The sequence below is a fragment of the Cryptotermes secundus genome, unplaced genomic scaffold (assembly GCF_002891405.2).
Source record: "Cryptotermes secundus unplaced genomic scaffold, Csec_1.0 scaffold79, whole genome shotgun sequence".
In the NCBI taxonomy this organism is placed as follows: domain Eukaryota; kingdom Metazoa; phylum Arthropoda; class Insecta; order Blattodea; family Kalotermitidae; genus Cryptotermes; species Cryptotermes secundus.
The window spans coordinates 1,772,972-1,791,296 of record NW_019741974.1 but is presented as its reverse complement, the minus strand read 5'-3'; the positions used below and the strand labels follow the sequence as shown (position 1 = coordinate 1,791,296).

Genomic DNA, 18,325 nt, shown 5'->3' with positions numbered 1-18,325 from the left:
ATATATTCAATGAACAGTCTACCCTTAAGATTAAACAATATACATTCCAAGATTCATCCCCTTAATTTGGTCAGGAACTGTACAAAGTAACAGGCTCATGTTTGTGCAAACAGGAGTGTACTCGTATCTGCGTGACCTATTGAAACACTGTAAGTAATCAGATGTGCTGGATGATTTGCTTTGGCCCAAGTGGTATCAGGGGTGAGCCTTCCAGAAAACACTGTTAATTAGTCTCAATTTCCATAACTGAGGGTAAAGAGCATTATCACCTCATGGTATCAGTGAGCCTGAAGGGGACCAGTGAAAATAAACATATACACAGAATTCGGGTAAGTTCTCACTTTCAATGGTTAACTTTCCATAACTCATGAGTTTAGTTAGAAAAATTACTTGTTACAGACTGACGGTTCAGGGAATTGTTCCCTGCAGGTGTGTACAGGTTTTCTTTTGCCACATTTTGAATAAGAAGCTGGAGTAGCTCAGTCAGGCTATTAACTGAAAGACCAAGGATCAATCCAGGTAAGGTGAGAGATATTTCCCTTTCCACCACATACACACTGGGTCTGGGGCTCATCCAACCTTCTATTTAAAGGGTTCCACCTGCTCTTTCCTTAGGGGTAAAGTAGCTTGGGTGTTTAAGTGACAACTCACCTCCATCTAATGCTGAGGAATGAAGATTGGCAGGGGAAACCGAAGTACTCAGAGAAAACCTGCCCCAGCGCCACTTTGTCCACCACTAATCCCACTTGACCAGACCCGGGATCGAACCCGGGCCGCCGCGGTGAAAAGCCAGCAACTAAATGCTTGAGCTATGGCGCAGCCCAGTAATGTAATTGGTTGAGTCATTATGCTACAAGCTGGAAGGTTGCAGGTTCAAATGACTGGATTTTTCAATTGACCTAACTCTTACAGCCACATTAAGGCCCTTGTGTTGACTCAGCCTCTAACAGAAATTAGTACCAGTAATCTTCCTGGGGGTAATGAGTGGTCACCACATAAGGCTGACAACCGCAGCGCCATCTGTAAGCAGACTGTCTAGAAAATATGGAAGCCTTGATATCTCACAACCCCCTAGGCCTCCACAGTCTGTTATCAGGGATAAATTTACTTTCTACCTTTATCACTTCTCAGGGAAAAGTATTATTTCATGATAGCTTCAGCTTCACATGCTACTATTACCCTCTACATCTACATATATATATATTACACTGTAACGTAAGTCAGACGACAGCTCTGAAATTACATAATTTTGGATTACTATATCAACTTGACAAGAGTTAACATGTTGCATGAGCATAAGTTATGCAGTAGGTCATGAATAGGCAAGCATATTCTTGTTTCAGTGTGTCATATATGTTCTGTGAGAGTTGATAATATTTTGATGCAGAAATGTCAAGTGTACTTAGAAATCATCATGGAATTTGACTTAGACCATGAAGATTTGGAAGACTTCTTTGCTTTCCAAAACAGTCACATCCAGTCCAGTAAAACTATGTCAAAAACAAGATAACCAAAGCAGACACTTGATAGTAGATGCACATAATACAATTCCAGTATTCCTATACAGCTGCTTTATTTCACAACTCCATGGAACTGTAGAGTAAAATCTATCTGCACATGCCTCCAGTTAATTTCAAGCACATCCAGCCACAAAATACATCATCATTTGTGGTGTGTACACAGTCCTAATTCCATTAGTTAATTCAGTAGTAGATTCCACTATGAAATAAGCAGCAATATATTAGATATGACTTGGGGCTCCAATGGGAATGTACATCAACGAAAGGATAACGTAGAATGGGGCCTACAATTATTTTAATTTGACTGAAGAGCCTGTTCAGAATTTAATTCATAAGGTTGGCATAATTTATTCCTGAGCATAAAGCTGTCTTATTAATAAAATATGCACAATCAATTACAGATGCACTCTTTCCTGACATTAATCAACTGGTAATGAAATGCCCACAAGTTGTTCCTGAATAACAACAACCAAGTCCAAACATGCATGAATCACACTGCCCTCTACTATAACAAACCTCTAAGCTTTATTGTTCATAAGAATAGATCCATTTTAAGTTGTATCTGTATTTCTCCTAATAAGGAATGGCTTTCTCTGGAATTAGGCAGCCTAAATGGGCCACTGTATAGTTTGATATAACTAATCATAAGTTATGGAGTAGTGTACAGTACAACGGTCATATTAAAGGACATACTAGTACTGGTCAGTTGTCGGTACAATAGAATCACATTCACGATCATGAATTTTGTCCATCAGATTGACTTGATTTTGTTGTTCTAGGGAAATCCAACTATAGTGCTTCATGTGAAAACAGACACCTCTCATTTACAACTATATATACATTGAATTCTTGTTTCATTCAGTTGGAGACTTTCTCTAGAGGAGCGAACTGAACTGTGACTACAACGACTGGTAATTTTGTATGTGTCAAGGATCAATGAATGAATAATGATCATAGAAGTAGGACCTTTGGAACAACAACTAAGTCATAAACAAATGACTCTCATTTTATTCATCAGTCATATTATCATGTAAAAACTGGGACAAATGAAAATTATATAATTAAAGCAAATCTTCCTCAATCAGAAATTGTAAAGGCATGGTCTGTCATGGCAATAGTTTCATTTTCTGGATACAGGAACATGAAGTTTGGAGGCTAGTTTTACCTTTCTTTGGGTTAAAGGACGGACTGGGTACCGTGCCAATTGGAGCCTTTACATAAAGGTAGCCATTACCTACAGAAAATTTTGTATTAACGGACACAAAACACTTGCCATGAATGACAACAGGTCAGAAGACTGTTTCAGAAAGTGTGTGTGTGTGTGTGTGTGTGGGGGGGGGGATACTTATTTTTACTTGAAGATGGAGACAGAGCCAGTCTCCAAAACAAATTACATCTTGAGTTATCATTCTGTTGTTTTTGGTTCATTAAATTTAATTTTAAATCACTTCACAGACCATTATATATTGATTTAAATATGTCAAAATGAGAATACAGAATAGCAAAAATTTAGCATTTGTTAACCTCAGTGATGGTCCAGTGCTGAATGGCTGAAAACAGTAAATTAAAAATGTGAAGAAGCAGTTGAGGTCTACTTTAGAGCACTATACCAGCATATGCCTGGGGAAACCAAGGAAAACTAAAATAAAGGAGTCTCATAACCTATATCAGGGGCAGACTATCAGTCTGTGACCTCCAAAATATAAATCAGGAAATGTCAATCACTACTCCTTGATACTGAGTCTGGTATATATTTTATTTATCCAGAGAAAATATATTATAGAAAGAAAATACTCCAATGACAATATTAAACAATCATCTCAAACATTTAGAACAACAAGAATGTGCTCTTCATAATATTTGGCATGTATATATCAAATTACAGATTTTGTTAGGCAGACTGATGCAGACAATTGCACTACTGGCCTAAAATATATGAAAGCCCTGTCTGTATTTAAACAAATGTCTCTCATTCAAATACTATAAAGAACTATTTACCAAATTACAGATTCCGTGAGGCATGACACAGTTGCACAGAACTGTGCTGCTGGCGTTGCCAAGCACTGCTACTGATCCTTACATGGTGAGCGTGTCTCCAAGTCATGCAAATCCTCCTCTGGGATGTCTCTGTCACCCCAGCCCCACAAATTGTGGCTGCCATCACCAGAACGGTGGACTCGGCGCCGGATCATCTCCTCTGAGACTGTCTTGCAGTCATAGGCCCAGCCCAACCATGTGAAGAAGTCAATAAAGGCAGTGGTGAGGTTTAATGAGTAATGGCCCAGCTCAGCTGTCTTGTAGTCGTAGGGGAACACATGATGGTAGTTGTGCCAGCCTTCACCCAGTGCTGCCATCGAGACTGCAAAGTTCTCCACTGGGCTGATATGTCTGCTCAAGTAACATTTAAAAACTCAAAATTATTGCGGTTTTGGAATTTTTCCATCATCATGTATTCTAGAAAACAGAAAACACGACCTTTTCGAAATTGGATCTCTTTCCAAAGGACCCAACTGAATAGGTGTCTTCACCTCCCCCTCACCTGGGGACAGAAACAGATTCAGTTTCCAAAATGTCGTGTTTTCTATTTTAGAGAATACGGGATGATGGAAAAAGTCCAAAATCCCAGTAAATCTGAGTGTTATGTCATCATCAGAACCCTTCAGAATCAACATTAGAAAGTTTGAGAGATCACTGTACACAGTGGAAAGAGGCCTGGGCACCCTCAGAACGTGAAGTGTGGAGTGAATTAGCAAAGAATGATGAAGGAGAACCAAGAAAAGTCCTCAATCAAGGAGCCAACATTATACTGAAAGGTCAGGTATGTCAGTGTTGAACCATCCTATGATATCTGCAGACCAAGGTCCAGGAATAAATACAATCATACAATACTAGCAATTCCAGTTGCCAAATTAAGAACTGCCTATACACATGCACTGGATGTAAAAACAGAGACTATCAGATATTTTCACAAGAAAATTCATCACAGCTAACAAGCAAATAATGTGATGTACCTAAACTAATATGAACTGATCATAAATATCAGAGATCTGTCAGTTGGTGGACTAAACTTTGTAAACCAGTTGCATTTAAGTGTAAAAGCGTGCAGTCATACCTCAGACTTACGGCCTGAAATATTACTCAACACGGGTAAATTGGGTACATTATAACATGGGATACCGTGGCTCAAAGCTCAGACCACTTCATCGATACTTCAGCTCTGATTATGCTGTAATTCTATCGTTTGTATTATGAAAGAAATAGAGGGACATCAAATAACACAGCACTAAACATTTAAACTATTAAAATATTAAAAATAAACACGTTAATATATTATCAAGAATCATAAAAGAGCCATCATAACATTAATCTGAGTTAAAATTCAAGCCACAGGGGCATTTACAAACGTTATGAAAGATTAAATAAACATTTCATCAAAATTCGACATCTCCAGCACCTTGCTGAATTAAGAAAAGGAAGCCCTCGTCATGGGAGATTTTGGAAGGGACTCAGCATGGCAGAGGGTGCTGAAAAAGCGGTCTTCCTGAAAAAGGTGTTCAAAGTGGGCTGACTGCTGCTCATTTCTTCTCCCTGCAGGTATTTTTGTAACCAACAAGGAATTTGCTAAACTTCCACTGAGAGTTGTTACCTTTTCATCATTGGGACTCTGTGATGTTCACTGTCGCATCAATATACCAGAAAAACTTAGCCAAAGCTCTCAAAATTAGAGTTTCAAATCACAAGTCAAAAAATTTGGAGATTAAGTCCAGAAATTTGTAAGCCACGATGTCATAGGTTGGGGTATACTGTACAACCATTAACTACCTTCAAGAATTAATATGATTTCTTTCTCATTATTTAATCTAATCTGATCTAATTAAAAATTAATGTATGACACCACACCTATGATTTTTACCTGTTCTTTATCAATTTCACTCTGGGCACCACCTGAATATATTTTTTCGCTTAGGGGTGGTGGAATCCAACTGGGTCCACTCGGCAAGGCGACCACCGATTGGCCTATTGTAGCCAGCCGCGGGTGATTATGATAATGGAGAATTTTGTGGAATGAAGATTGACAAGGGAAACCTAAGTATTCAGAGAAAACCTGCCCCAGCGCCACTTTGTCCACCACAAATCAAACTAGGGCCGCCGCGGTGGGAAGCCAGCAACTAACCACTTGAGCTATGACGTGGCCCTCACCACCTTAATTTACCTTGGGATAAAGGTGATATGCGTGAAAGCGGCGGTAAACTTGGGAGTCGGGAACATGAGACTCGCGCTGAATTTATGTAGGCGGAAGTCATTCTTTGGAGAATGATGGAGCTGTAATTGTACCGTGATCGGCCAACTAGGTATCTTAGAGGAGCGGGCACCAAACTCTCCCGAAACATTCTGAGCTGTGCCTTCCTGCAGCATTAGCGGAGACTGGTCACTCTACAAAAAAATGCTCCAACTCCTCACATGTGGTTCATATTGCTAAAACTAATGTTTTGACATTACTGTCAAACAGCTGAATGGCTGTCGCCAGCGAACTCAGATTTGCTGAAGAAAGGTGTATTATAAGTGTATAACATTGCAATAAACGTTACAATATCTCACCTCATTCGTGGTTAACGTAAACACAATTTAAATTTCGATCAAGTGAAAAAAATTAAATGTTAATTAATGTCTTCCATCTAATTTCAAGAGAGCATGAAAGGCATTTGATAGGATTCTATGTATGGGAGATCAGATCATCTACTTATAAAGACTACAGAAAAATTCGGTCATGATTCCATGCTATGAGTGACATTTTAACTTTCGATTCCAGTGTTCAAAGTGGTCTAAGACTCAATGTGCCTTAGACTGCGCAATCTGATTAAAACAATATTTAATCTGTTTTGGAAGTGAGGTAAACTGCCGGAGCTGACCTCTTCGTATCTACCTCGCATTCTGAGATACATTACTTGTCATAGGGTCGGTTTCCCCACATGTGGGCGATACTGTTCACGAAGAAGGCAATGTTGAGGGTTACACAGAACCGGAAGTTGAAGAGAACCCAGAAGGACTGCCACAAACCCTCATCCCAGTAGTACCATGGCACCAGCACTGGAATGGCTATTACAAAGATGGCGAACAGCGGCACATACAACCTAGAAAATATGAAATGAACACACAATCATCTAAAATTCTAGACTAACGTGTCTATCCATAATTTGCACAATCAGATCCGTAAGACATGATGAGAGGCAACCCTGACAGACACGCCTCACACCGTCAAGTTTCATGATGCAGATTCTTCTGAACACCTGGGAGTCGTTCATCTACATAAAAACTTCTCAGCATCTTATGTAGCCTGAAGATTAATTATTATGTTCACGCAAGCCTGTCATTGGAGAATCCTTTCCACGCCCTTATATCGTATTTATTAAGGTCCATTATAGAATTACCCATCGCCAAAGCGTGATTCTCGCAAGTGGCCTCTTCCCTTCCATTTCTGCAACAATGCCATATATATTTCTCATCTTATACGCTGCTATATGCCCTGCCCATCTCATCTTCCTTGATTTGAGGGCCATAGGAATTATGAAGCTCCTCACTCTGCAACTTCCTTCCAGTGAGGTGTAACATTTAGACACCTTAAATTGCACCACACCAATATCGAGCGATTGTAACAAGTTACCCGTTAATTTCCCATCGCATTCCAGAGGAGAATAACTGAGGATATTGTAATATAAACTTACCGCTTCTGCCACATGACGATGGGGTCTGCCTCCAGATCGCTCATGTCCACTGACTTTCTCTTCTCCTCGACTTCGGGATGCGGCGTGAGCACCAACCAGCCGACATGTGAGAACAGGAAACCGCGGCGGGCATCATGTGGGTCAGCATTCGTCTCGCTATACTTGTGGTGCACCCGGTGGTCCAGCGCCCACTGATACACGTGGCGCTGCAAACAGATTTAGTCGCTACAGTCTGTCGGGAATTGATTATTCCTCTTATCAGCGTGGAACCCAGCATCACGGTGTTTGTGGCTATGCTCTGGTGCGTACTCTGATGGCAAGTATCGCCTTCTGGTGCTCAAATAAACATTACTGAACACTGCTACGGGTTGTAACAGTGCCGGCTGAATGGTTTCGGAAACTGAATCTGGTTTCGCGGTCATGGGTAAGGGGAGTGCTCGACGAAGACTAACACTTTCTAACATGCTGGACCGAGTAGAATCATTTTCCCCATGGCTTCTAGTTTCCGAAACACTGTGTATATCAGATATATCCAAGACAAAGGACAACATCCAATTTAGTCACACTCGTACAGCGCTACACGTGAGGATTACTACAGCTGTTATGATAATTACATTCTCATTTTCATCTAATCCTTCCTGATGTCATCACCTTTATAATAGTAACAATAATCTGTGAAGTGTTTCATACTTTGCTGATAAATGTGTCATATACACTTGTGCGATCTCCCATCCCGGCCGCCAGCTCTACAAGCTGGAGATAGTCGAATCTTGCACGGGCGACATAAACGTATGGTTCAAGGCTGCGCCTTAGCTCAAGCGGTTAGTCGCTGGCTTCCCTCCGCGGCGGCCCGGGTTTGTCAAGTGGGATTTGTGGTGGACAAAGTGGCGCTGGGGCAGGTTTCCTCCGAGTACTTCGGTTTCCCTGCCAATCTTCATTCCACCAATTGCTCCACCCTCACCTATCATCTGGGGCTGGTACAATAGGCCAGAAGTGGCCGCAGTACAAGGGACTTAGTCCCACCCCACTAGCAATAAAGAAAATGGTTCTGCGATCTGCGTGTGTACGCAAGCAGCAAGCTGTACTCACCTGGCCTGAGACTGTGAACAGTGTCACGAGGAGTAGCCTCAATGGCCACTTCGCTTTGTAGGCACGATGTGACCACAGCCTATGCGCTCCCGCCGTGATCCCGAAACCTGACGCGTACACCACCACGAACGCTGGAAAGTAATGACGTAATGAGAAATTGTACATCTTCATCACCATCAACTGCTGACCTTCCCACCAGCAAGGGTCATCGCACAATAAACTCAACCTTTCTCTTTCCCTTGCATTCACTCTTTCCGCTTCTCTTATTTTGACAAAAAAAAAAAATGAAAGTAGGCTCATGCGATCACCATGCTGCCTGTAAATCCCCCCTATCAACTTCCAAATGGTTGCACCAATCTTTACGAAACTTGAAATGTATATCACGGCACCCAAGCCCATCTCAACGGTGTACTTAATAAATACCTCACATAAGTCTGTGTCTATATATGTATACCTCATGGCTGCTAGGCAACGGTTCGGTAAAGACGTTATTGCGGCAACGAATATACACCCGAGAATAGAACAATTGCTGGGCACGTCGTTTTCTACGTGGTCCGTGTCGTATCAAGGAAGGTAAGAGTGTAACTCTTCCCAGAACTTCTTGTATTTTCGGTACTATCCCTCCTCCGTTTTCTGTGTTTAGTTCTCACTCTTCCCATTGGTAATTTTTCGCTGTCATTTGTTATATTCTCAAGGAATCCTCTGCTGTTCTGTGTAACAAGTGTCCACCGTACACTAAATTTGATCCTTAACTCAGAAGAGTGTAATTATTAGGGCCCGGATTTTGATGACATGTCATCTTTTTTTCCATGTATCCTATGAGATGCTCTTAAATACATAAATCTCGGATATGAGCTGCTGGTTACAGAAATGTAATTTTATAAGTAATTTTTGTCATTTTTTGACATTTTTAGGTTTAAGGTCATTTTTTCATTTTGGGGCTAATTTTTTGGTAAATTTTTGGACTTTTAAGGGTATTTCTAGTCATTTTTGGCCATTTTAGGGAATTTTTCTTCATATGTTTTCTGAAATGTGAATAACATGGAAGTGAAGTGTTCTTTCTTTTCTCCTTTAGGTAATTTTTCTGGATTATTTTGGTCATTTTTTGAATATTTTCAGGTCATAAAAATCAGGGCCCTGCATATTACATTTTGGGGTCATATTTTAGGTAATTTTTCTGGATTTTTTCGGTCATTTTATAAATATTTTCAGGTCATCAAAATCTGGGCCCTGCATATTATATTTTTGGGTCATATTTTAGGTAATTTTTTAAATATTTTCAGGTCATTAAAATCCGGGCCCTGGTAATTATTATTTAAGTTGCGGGCTGTTTGATAGATGGGCCATATCTGATGGTAACATGTATCACACGCAGGAGTGCATATGTATATATATATATGTATATATATATATGTTATGGTGTTAATTACACAATACATAGCAACTATGTATTAACGGATCGCGCCATAACTCAAGCGGTTAGTCGCTGGCTTCCCACCGCGGCGGTCCGGCTTCGATCCCGGGTCTGGTCAAGTGGAATTTGTGATGGACAAAGTGGTGCTGGGGCAGGTTTTCTTTGAGTACTTCGGTTTCCCCTGCCAATCTTCATTTCACCAATTGCTCCACAATCACCCTCACCTATCATCTGGAGTGGGTACAATAGGCCAGAAGTGGCCGCAGTACAAGGGACTTAGTCCCACTCCACTAGCATTAAAAAAAAATATGTATTAAAAATATGCATTTATAATTTCACTTTTTATAAGTCCATGTATGTGCTGGGATAGCGTAGTCGGTACAGCGACTGGCTACGGGCTGGACTACCGAGGGGTGTAGTTCGAGTCCCGGTAGGGTCAAGAATTTTCTCTTCTCCACGTCGTCCAGACCAGCCCTGGGGTCCACCCAACCTCCTATTCAATGGGTACCGGGAGCTCTTTTCCAGGGGGTAAAGCGGCAGGGGCGTGAAGCTGACCACTCACTTCCAGTTAGTGCCGAGGTCAAGAAAACGTGAATCTATACATCCACTCCCCATACGCGTAGTGCTTAATTAGTTAAGCACAGGGACAAATTTACATCATCATACCGTTTATGTGGAACTCCAAACACCCTATCTACACATCGTGATCTCCCGAGTTATGACGCCATGTAGTGTCGGATGTTCGTACCAATGTTTCACAGGAACATACTGCCTCCGTCTTCAGTTCTACATGGAATCTTAAACCTGACGACCATAGCATCAATCTTCATCAGCCTCAAATCGTATATTCTATAATACAATTTCACCAGTCGAATATTTAAGTGACAAGAAACAGGAAGATCCGAACTGGTAAATGTTCTAATTATAACTAGAGCTCCGCGTTTGCAAGGCAGCGACCTGATGTGACGGCCACTGCAGGAACTCCAATACATATTCCCTGCACGGGGCGAAAGGTCAGTAGTCTAAAAACACGAGGGGCTGTTCACATCCAATAAACGTACGCCAAAGTGCTACAGTAGGGCCGTCTGGCAGAGAGACCTTCCCAGCTTTCTTGGATCCCATATCCGTGGAACGTCAGGTGCAATGACGGTTTGCGCTAACCGGTATTATTCCCCGGAAGAAAGGTATGACCTACAAAGAAATACTTGGAAACACACAAGTACAGCTTGACACCTCTACAGTATTTCAATACAGACAAACCCACAGATATCAGTCTCCATGTCACTACTGCGGTACGGCCGTGCTTTCATGATTCCCTTACCAGCAGTCAGCAATATCCACCACTACTAGCCGACAGTGAAGTTCGCAATGTCCGCCTCAAAACAGTATTGGCCGACAGGCACGCGTTTCCAGTTTTAATTGCAAGCATTGTTGCAATGCCAGAATGTTTCTGGCTCCCTTTGCACGCTTCGGATGTTTGAACTTGAAATGACGATCTTGCAACGGCGCTACAATATTCGGCCCGAGCTGGAGGCTGCTACGTCACAGGCAGTCGGGGCTAGGCATCATTCAGTCATGACTCTACTGTAGTTCAGGAGCTGTCAACTTCCCTCTCCATTCGCTTTACTTCTTGAGAAAGATAACTTGGCGCCCGTTCGGCAAGAGGCAGTGTGGGCCCCAGAGCGGTTCTCAATGTGATGGGAAAAATACCACCATCTTACAAACAACTGGACCGGCCAACCAGTCGGCTAGGGTGTTATTTCACTCAACCATGACAGCTCCAAGGTATCATGCAGAAAACCCGCTTAAGGGACCCATACACGTACGAGTCTGGCTCGCGAGTCCTCGGGTGCCAAATTCGTCCGTGTGTGGGTCGCAAGGTTGGGAGTCAGCTCATGCGTTTGTGGTGAAATTAATCCGAACCCGGCTCCCGAGTCAAGCTCGCCGAGCCGGACTCATGAGCCAGACTCGTACGTTAATGGGCCCCTTTAGGACGAAGCTGCAAGGGCCCAAAACAGTTTCCGACTTACGCATTTATGATCCACACCGTGAGTCAGAAATAAATGTCACCGAGAATAAGCAGCAGGCCTACACGTTTTCATCTGTCTCCATATGCTCTTGATTCCCTTCCTTCTCCTGACCTACGATACAGCCAGAGAAGTGTGTGGATTGCTTCTGTATATTATTGTAACTACAAGAGTGCAGCTGTCTGACAGGCTTTACGGCCTTTCCCTTTAACTCGTTGGTATCAGCAGCTGAGAACAAAACTGATCATTCGTCAGCATAACAGACATCTTAATGAAGCATGGATGATTAATAATCACTACAATAAAAATGTTATACCACAATGATAGATACAAACACAACACAAGCATTAAGGTTCGGCCACACAGAGCGCTACGTACGCTATACGAACAGAAAAATATCTCCCTTTATTGCTAATGTGACTGGCCACACAGACTTCCGTACGCTACGTACGCTATGTTCCCTATGTTAGCTGCGTCGCAGAGCGTACACAGCGTAGGTGGCGAACACGGCGTAGCGCTCTGTGTGACCGAACCTTTACACTCGTCCCGTGCTAGTTTTCATTCACAGTAACTCGTTCTTCAGCCTGGGTGTTTGAGGCAAGGCTGACGACCTTGCTCTGAAGGAAAAAAACCCACCAAAGAAGTGAAAACCAGAAGGTCTAATTTTCTAATGAAGGCTGTGGCTCAAAAAGGGCTGTTTTGCAAATGATAGTGATCGAAACTTCCTGTTAAAAATGCAGAAGTCAGCCATGATATGAGAGCCTATCAGGAAATTCGAACTGTCCTGTGAAGACTGGTTTGAAGAAATTTACAAGTAGCCAGATAAGAATCCTATTTTGTAGCGTCATATTATGTGCAAGGCAATGTTTATCATAATTCAGTCGACACTACTCGTATATGTTTCGAGCTACTGGGGCCACCCTTTTTCCTATGGGCTATACTCGTACTTCCCTCTACACTGAACAGTTCGAGAAGCAGCAAAGAACTCTGCCCATGCAAGCAGCAGGACACTTCTGACCCCAGCCTAGACGAATCAAGCTATCTCAAATGTCATAATCTGTTCGTCCCATGAACTAGTTCGTGTTCACGTCTTCTACAAAACAGTAATCAAACCAGGCCACGTCAACAGATTCGCGGTCAACGAGTCGACCCTTCTAATTTCCGTATGAATGAGAAGGCTCCACAACAAAAGTTGGTGGTGTGATCATTCATTCATGAATGGTTCTACCGCCATTTGTTGGGCCCTGCCCTCTTCTTCAGTTTTCGTAAACTTTTATACACAGACGGTAGGACTCCTTGGACGGGGGATCGGCTCGTCGCAAGGCCGCTACCTACACACAGGACAACACAAGCACAGAATAAATATACACACAGACATCCATGTCTTGAGTTGGATTTGAACCCACGAACACAGCGTTCGAGCGAGGGAAGACAGTTCATGTCTTAGACCGTGCAGCCACCGTGATCGGCGTATTCTATTTTTTTTTTTCCTTGGCACTACAGCCCCAGTAGGCCTACGCCTACCTCCATGAACTTCTCCGTTCACTTCGATTTTTCTAGATCTTACACAATCGCTAGGACTCCTTGGGCGGGTGATCAGCTCGTCGCAAGGCCTCTACGTGTACACAAACACAGAAAAACACACACACAAATTAACATCCATGCCCTTAGTGGGATTCGAACCCACGATCCCGGTTTCCGAGCGAGCGAAGACAGTACATGCCTCAGGCCGCTCGGCTACCGTGACCTGAAGTACTCTATTTAAGACCATATAATTTTATACGACGCAGGGATATGTGTGACTTTTTATATATAAAAATCTAATTAAATGTTTTATGGAGTGAAGTAAGAAAATGAAGTCCCTATGCTTAACTGAGTAAACACTACGCCATGAAGGCATATGGAGGAGTGAATGTGTAGATCCACGTTTTCCTGAGCTCGACACTAGTTGGAGGTGAGTGGTCAGCTTCATGCCTTTGCCGCCCTTTACCCCAAGGGAAAGTGCCACCGGTACCAATTGGAGAGAAGGCTGGGTGAGCCGAGCAGGTCTGGAAGACGTGGAGAATAAAAAAATTGACACTATCGGGACTCGAACTCCGACCCCTCGGTCGTCCAGTCCGGAGCCAATCGCTATACCGACTACGCTACCCCGGCTCTGTTTTTACGGAGTGTGAACGGAAATATCTAGAAGCAAGATCCGCTTGATGGAAACCCAGCGGGAAAGAAAATCGTTGCTCACCAGGAGAGAAAAGGATCATTTATAACGTACCCCAGTTCCGCAATGAGGAAAAGGACAGGCAGAAATTGCACGGGCACCATGAGCGGCTGACAGAAGTGGCGAGACGACAAAACCATGCAAGGAGTTCGAACATATTGAAAACTTAGGGGGGGAGTTAGAAGTCCGACGAATTCCGCGTGCGAAAACTAATTTAATTGGATGATTTCAGAAGGTGTGTTGTCAGTAGACAGTTAGACAAGATATTCCACCATTCCGCAAAAAGTGTAGCTGGACTTCGCGGAGGTAAAACATTTTTCGGAAGAAAATGGAAGTTTCAAGAATGCAGAAACAGATTCGAATTCAGAGACACGAAATCGTGGCTTGTACGACGTACTCGAGACCTCCAAGGAAGAATGTAAAACGGTCTAATAAGCCAGTCTTGAACTGACGCCCACTGCACACTAGAACAGTCCCTGTCGTAATTGTAAAGAGCTGCGCAGAACAGGGGACTGCGCTTTTTCATACAGGGGAGTATACAATGGGGGGTTCACAGGGATGGAGGGGGGTTACAGAACGGTTTATAATCCAAACAAAAATCGGAAGACTGCCACCGTAATATGAACAGCACAAATTATAAGACATGGCTGGCCGAAACCCTTACTCCCAATATGCCACTTGGTAGTAGTGGTTCGCGAAACCACTGGTGGTCCGTGGCGTTCCACCAGATGGTCCGTAGTATTATATACTCCACATAGTGAGTTATTTTTAACTTTGTTGACCGGTTCACGGCTCTGAGGTTCACAGCAACAGGTGCATTGCCGGTTGCTAGGCGCATACGAATTTTGTCAATGAATCAGCATGCCCTCTGGCCGATAACATTAAGAATGATGGGAAGTAATTAGCTCGTGGACGGTATTATGTTTCACGGCGAGCAGTGAGGTTCATGAGTGAGTTTGTTTATGATTTGTCAGCAGTAGGCAGGACTTATCAGCTCCATTATCCATTTGTTTTCAGTTACATTTAGTGAGCAGTGTTGTGTGTCATGCTGTGGTATACTTCAGAGCAACGCGTATTTCTGTGTGACACCTGTATGAAATATGGATCTGCCAGAAAGTGTCGGCGAAAATTTCTATGTAAATTTTGTGATGAAAGTGTTCCCAGTTGACAAACATTTCACAATTTGGGGAATAAGTTTAGAACAATGGGACGCTTTAATACACAAGCAACAAAAGCACAAGCGCCGGTTAATTACTGAGGGGAAGCCAGATGACATAGGGGCAAGATTTTAACATACACCTAGAAAATCACTGAAATGTCTAGCTGAAGAGACTGGAGTGTCAACGTCTAGTGCAGGAAGGACAACACGACTGCTGAAGCGTAGACCCTATAAAACAACAACACACGCCTTGCAGCCTCGATCCAGCTAGCAGGGTTAATTTTTACAATTGGTTTCTACGGTTTGCAGTCGAAGGTTATATCAATCCGCAATTGGCAACCTTTTCTGATGAAGCGCAGTTTCACTTGCAGGTATACAGAAATACGCAAAATAATTGCTACTGGAGTTCACAGAATCAATATCTAACCCATGAAGTCCCGCTCCGTCCAGCGAAAGTTGATGTCTGTTGTAAGTGCAAGACGTATTGCTGAACCCGTGTTTTTTAACGAAAGAAAATTAATTTCGAAAGAAACTATATAAGTGTGGGCACGCGGTAGCGTAATTGGTTGAGGCACTATGCTACAAGCCGGAAGGTCGCGGGTTCAAATCCCGATGAGGTCATTGGATTTTTTTTTCAATTGATCTAATCCTTCCAGCCGCACTAGGCCCTGGGGTTTACTCAGCCTCTAACAGAAATGAGTACCAGGAATTAATTAAATAATTTTCCTGGGGAGTAAAGCTCGGCCGGCGCGTAAGGCTGACAACCTTACCGCCATCTTTGAGCCGATTGTCTAGATAATGTGGGACCCTCAACGTCTCACAACCCTATGGGCCTTCACGGTCTGTTACAGGGATAGCTTTACTTTTTTACTTTTACTTTACTATATAAGTGTAGAGAGACAGCATTTTCAATACATTCTGAGATCTGAGAAGTGTAACTACTTCATTTCGAACATTATCGGCAGGCAGGCATCCTGCCTCGCGGCAAGTGGCGTCCCGGTCGCCGTGAAGAGCAGAGCCGGGGAACCGGTCAACAAAGTAAAAATCTTCCCTCTAGCATTTTATGACTCCAGTCTAGGAAACCTAGATTAACAGCCGTGGGAATCCGTTGCGCTGACCACGAGTCACCTTCTATCCGCAAAAGTTGCCACTAACTTCGCCGACAAGCGGCGGTCCCTCTGTCGGTATAGTTTGCTTGTGAACTATAGGGCACCGAGGACTATTTTATGGCGTATAATAAATAAAGTAGTTGATATTAAAAAAAAATATGCGATGACATTACTTTAAATTGGTGGACAGAAAAAAAACGTGGTTTATGGTAACTGAACTCGCATCTTTCTCTTTTTTAAAAAAAAAAAGAGAGAGCGCAACTGGCTGCTCTTTATGGCTAATGAGAATGTTTGATAGCTGAGTGGTCCGGACGTGCGCGACCGCCCCCGCAGTGGTTCGCAGTCGCCGGCTTCCGGCCGAGGTGTCCCGGGTTCGATCCCAAATCATACGGGATTTGTGTGGACTTTCTCCGAGTTCAGTTTCCCCAGCCAATTCTCATTCCACCGATACAGAATAATCATCTACAATATCATTCGGGGCTAATACAACAGGCCGGCACACCAAGTCGGCTCATCTCAAGGATTAAAAAGTTGACTGATAATGCACCATATCCCACTGCTACTTACTTACTTACTTACTTACTTACTTACTTACTTACTTACTTACTTACTTATGGAGCTGAGCCGTTCTTGAGGAGAAGCCAAATCTGCAGCTACTCAAGAATTTCCCAGCATTTTATGGAGCCCGAATTTTCATTACCGTGTTCACAAGAGCCCTCCACTAGTCCCTATCCTGAGCCAGATCAATCCAATCCATACCATCACATCCCATCTCTCTAAGGTCCATTTAATATTGTCCACCCACTGCTACTTCTCGCAAAATTAATATTATGTGGCTACAAAATAACAAAATTGCTGTTTAACGGGAAATAAGAAATGGATTCCTGCAAACTGTGAGTTGTACAAACCACAACTGTGAACAGGATTTTGCAGGATGGTTTTACTGTGTTGTGACGTCCTAGATAAGGTTGTTCTTACAACATATAAAACTAATATGGACTTCATTAAAACACAATTTGTACCTATAAATGTTTCCTTTAGTTCTTAACTACTCTGAAAGCAATGGCACGGAATATTTAGATGAACTAACACATGAAGACTGAATGAAAGCTTGTAATAGTGTGGAGACAACTGAAGGAAGATACTGGTTAGTGGAGGAAGCAACTGAAAGCGTCACTGTGAATACAGGGATCCTGAAGAGGAATCCGCGAAGACAAGAGTTAAGTGTGCCCTACTTCCGCTGAAAGCAACGGACACAGCCTCTGAAGAAGCGGACATTTCCACAGATTCCGCTGACGAAGCTATTAAAATGAAACCAGCTTTGCTTCCAGAAGAGTCAGGTTAATACTGTCTGTGCTGTATCCCTTCCTCTTTTAAGGCGACCCATACACGTACGAGTCTGCCTCGCGAGTCCGACTCGGCTCGGATTAATTTCACCACGCATGTATGAGCGTGGCGACCCACACACGGACGAGTTTGGCTCATTGGAACCCGAGCCGAGTTGGAGTCGCGAGCAAGACTCGTACGTGTATGGGCCCCCTAACTCGCAATGTTGCCAAGCGCGTATGAACAAAACAACAGCGCTCCACTGAACAGATGCACTCACATCTTTGTGAGAAAGTACACTGAATACCGTATCTACGAGTATTTAGGGCAAAGGGCCGCGCCATAGCTCAAGCGGTTAGTCGCTGGCTTCCCACCGCGGCGGCCCGGGTGTGGTCAAGTGGGATTTGTGGTGGACAACGTGGCGCTGGGGCAGGTTTTCTCCGAGTATTTCGGTTTCCCCTGCCAATCTTCATTCCACCAATTGCTCCACAATCACCCTCACCTATCATCTGGGGCTGGTACAATAGGCCACAAATGGACGCAGTGCAAGGGACTTAGTCCCACTCCACTAGCAATAAAAAAAAATAGGGCACAAATGGTAAGTCAGAAATTCTTACTGTCACTACACATGTAGGATTTGAGGTTCTCACAGCGGTGGGTATGAGGAATTCTGTCTCCTGGGATATAACACCGTGTCGTTCGTCACCACTTCCTTTCATGTTGAGTTCTTGCTTATTCTACGA

General features: G+C 43.1%; 1 protein-coding gene across 3 annotated transcripts in view; it reads right to left on the bottom strand.

Moving 5' to 3' along the window:
* Positions 1–3,255: 3,255 nt before the first annotated feature.
* Positions 3,256–18,325, bottom strand: part of LOC111872792 (acyl-CoA Delta(11) desaturase) — a 115,292-nt gene continuing 100,222 nt past the window's right edge. For all 3 annotated transcript variants that reach the window (XM_023866966.1, XM_023866967.2, XM_023866968.2), the window contains 4 exons: positions 8,333–8,463; positions 7,244–7,449; positions 6,467–6,652; positions 3,256–3,908 (listed from right to left, as the gene is read on the bottom strand). In XM_023866966.1, the coding sequence (XP_023722734.1) occupies positions 3,587–3,908; positions 6,467–6,652; positions 7,244–7,449; positions 8,333–8,463 (845 nt within the window). In that variant the 3' untranslated portion in view covers positions 3,256–3,586. The remainder of the gene's footprint in view (positions 3,909–6,466; positions 6,653–7,243; positions 7,450–8,332; positions 8,464–18,325) is intronic.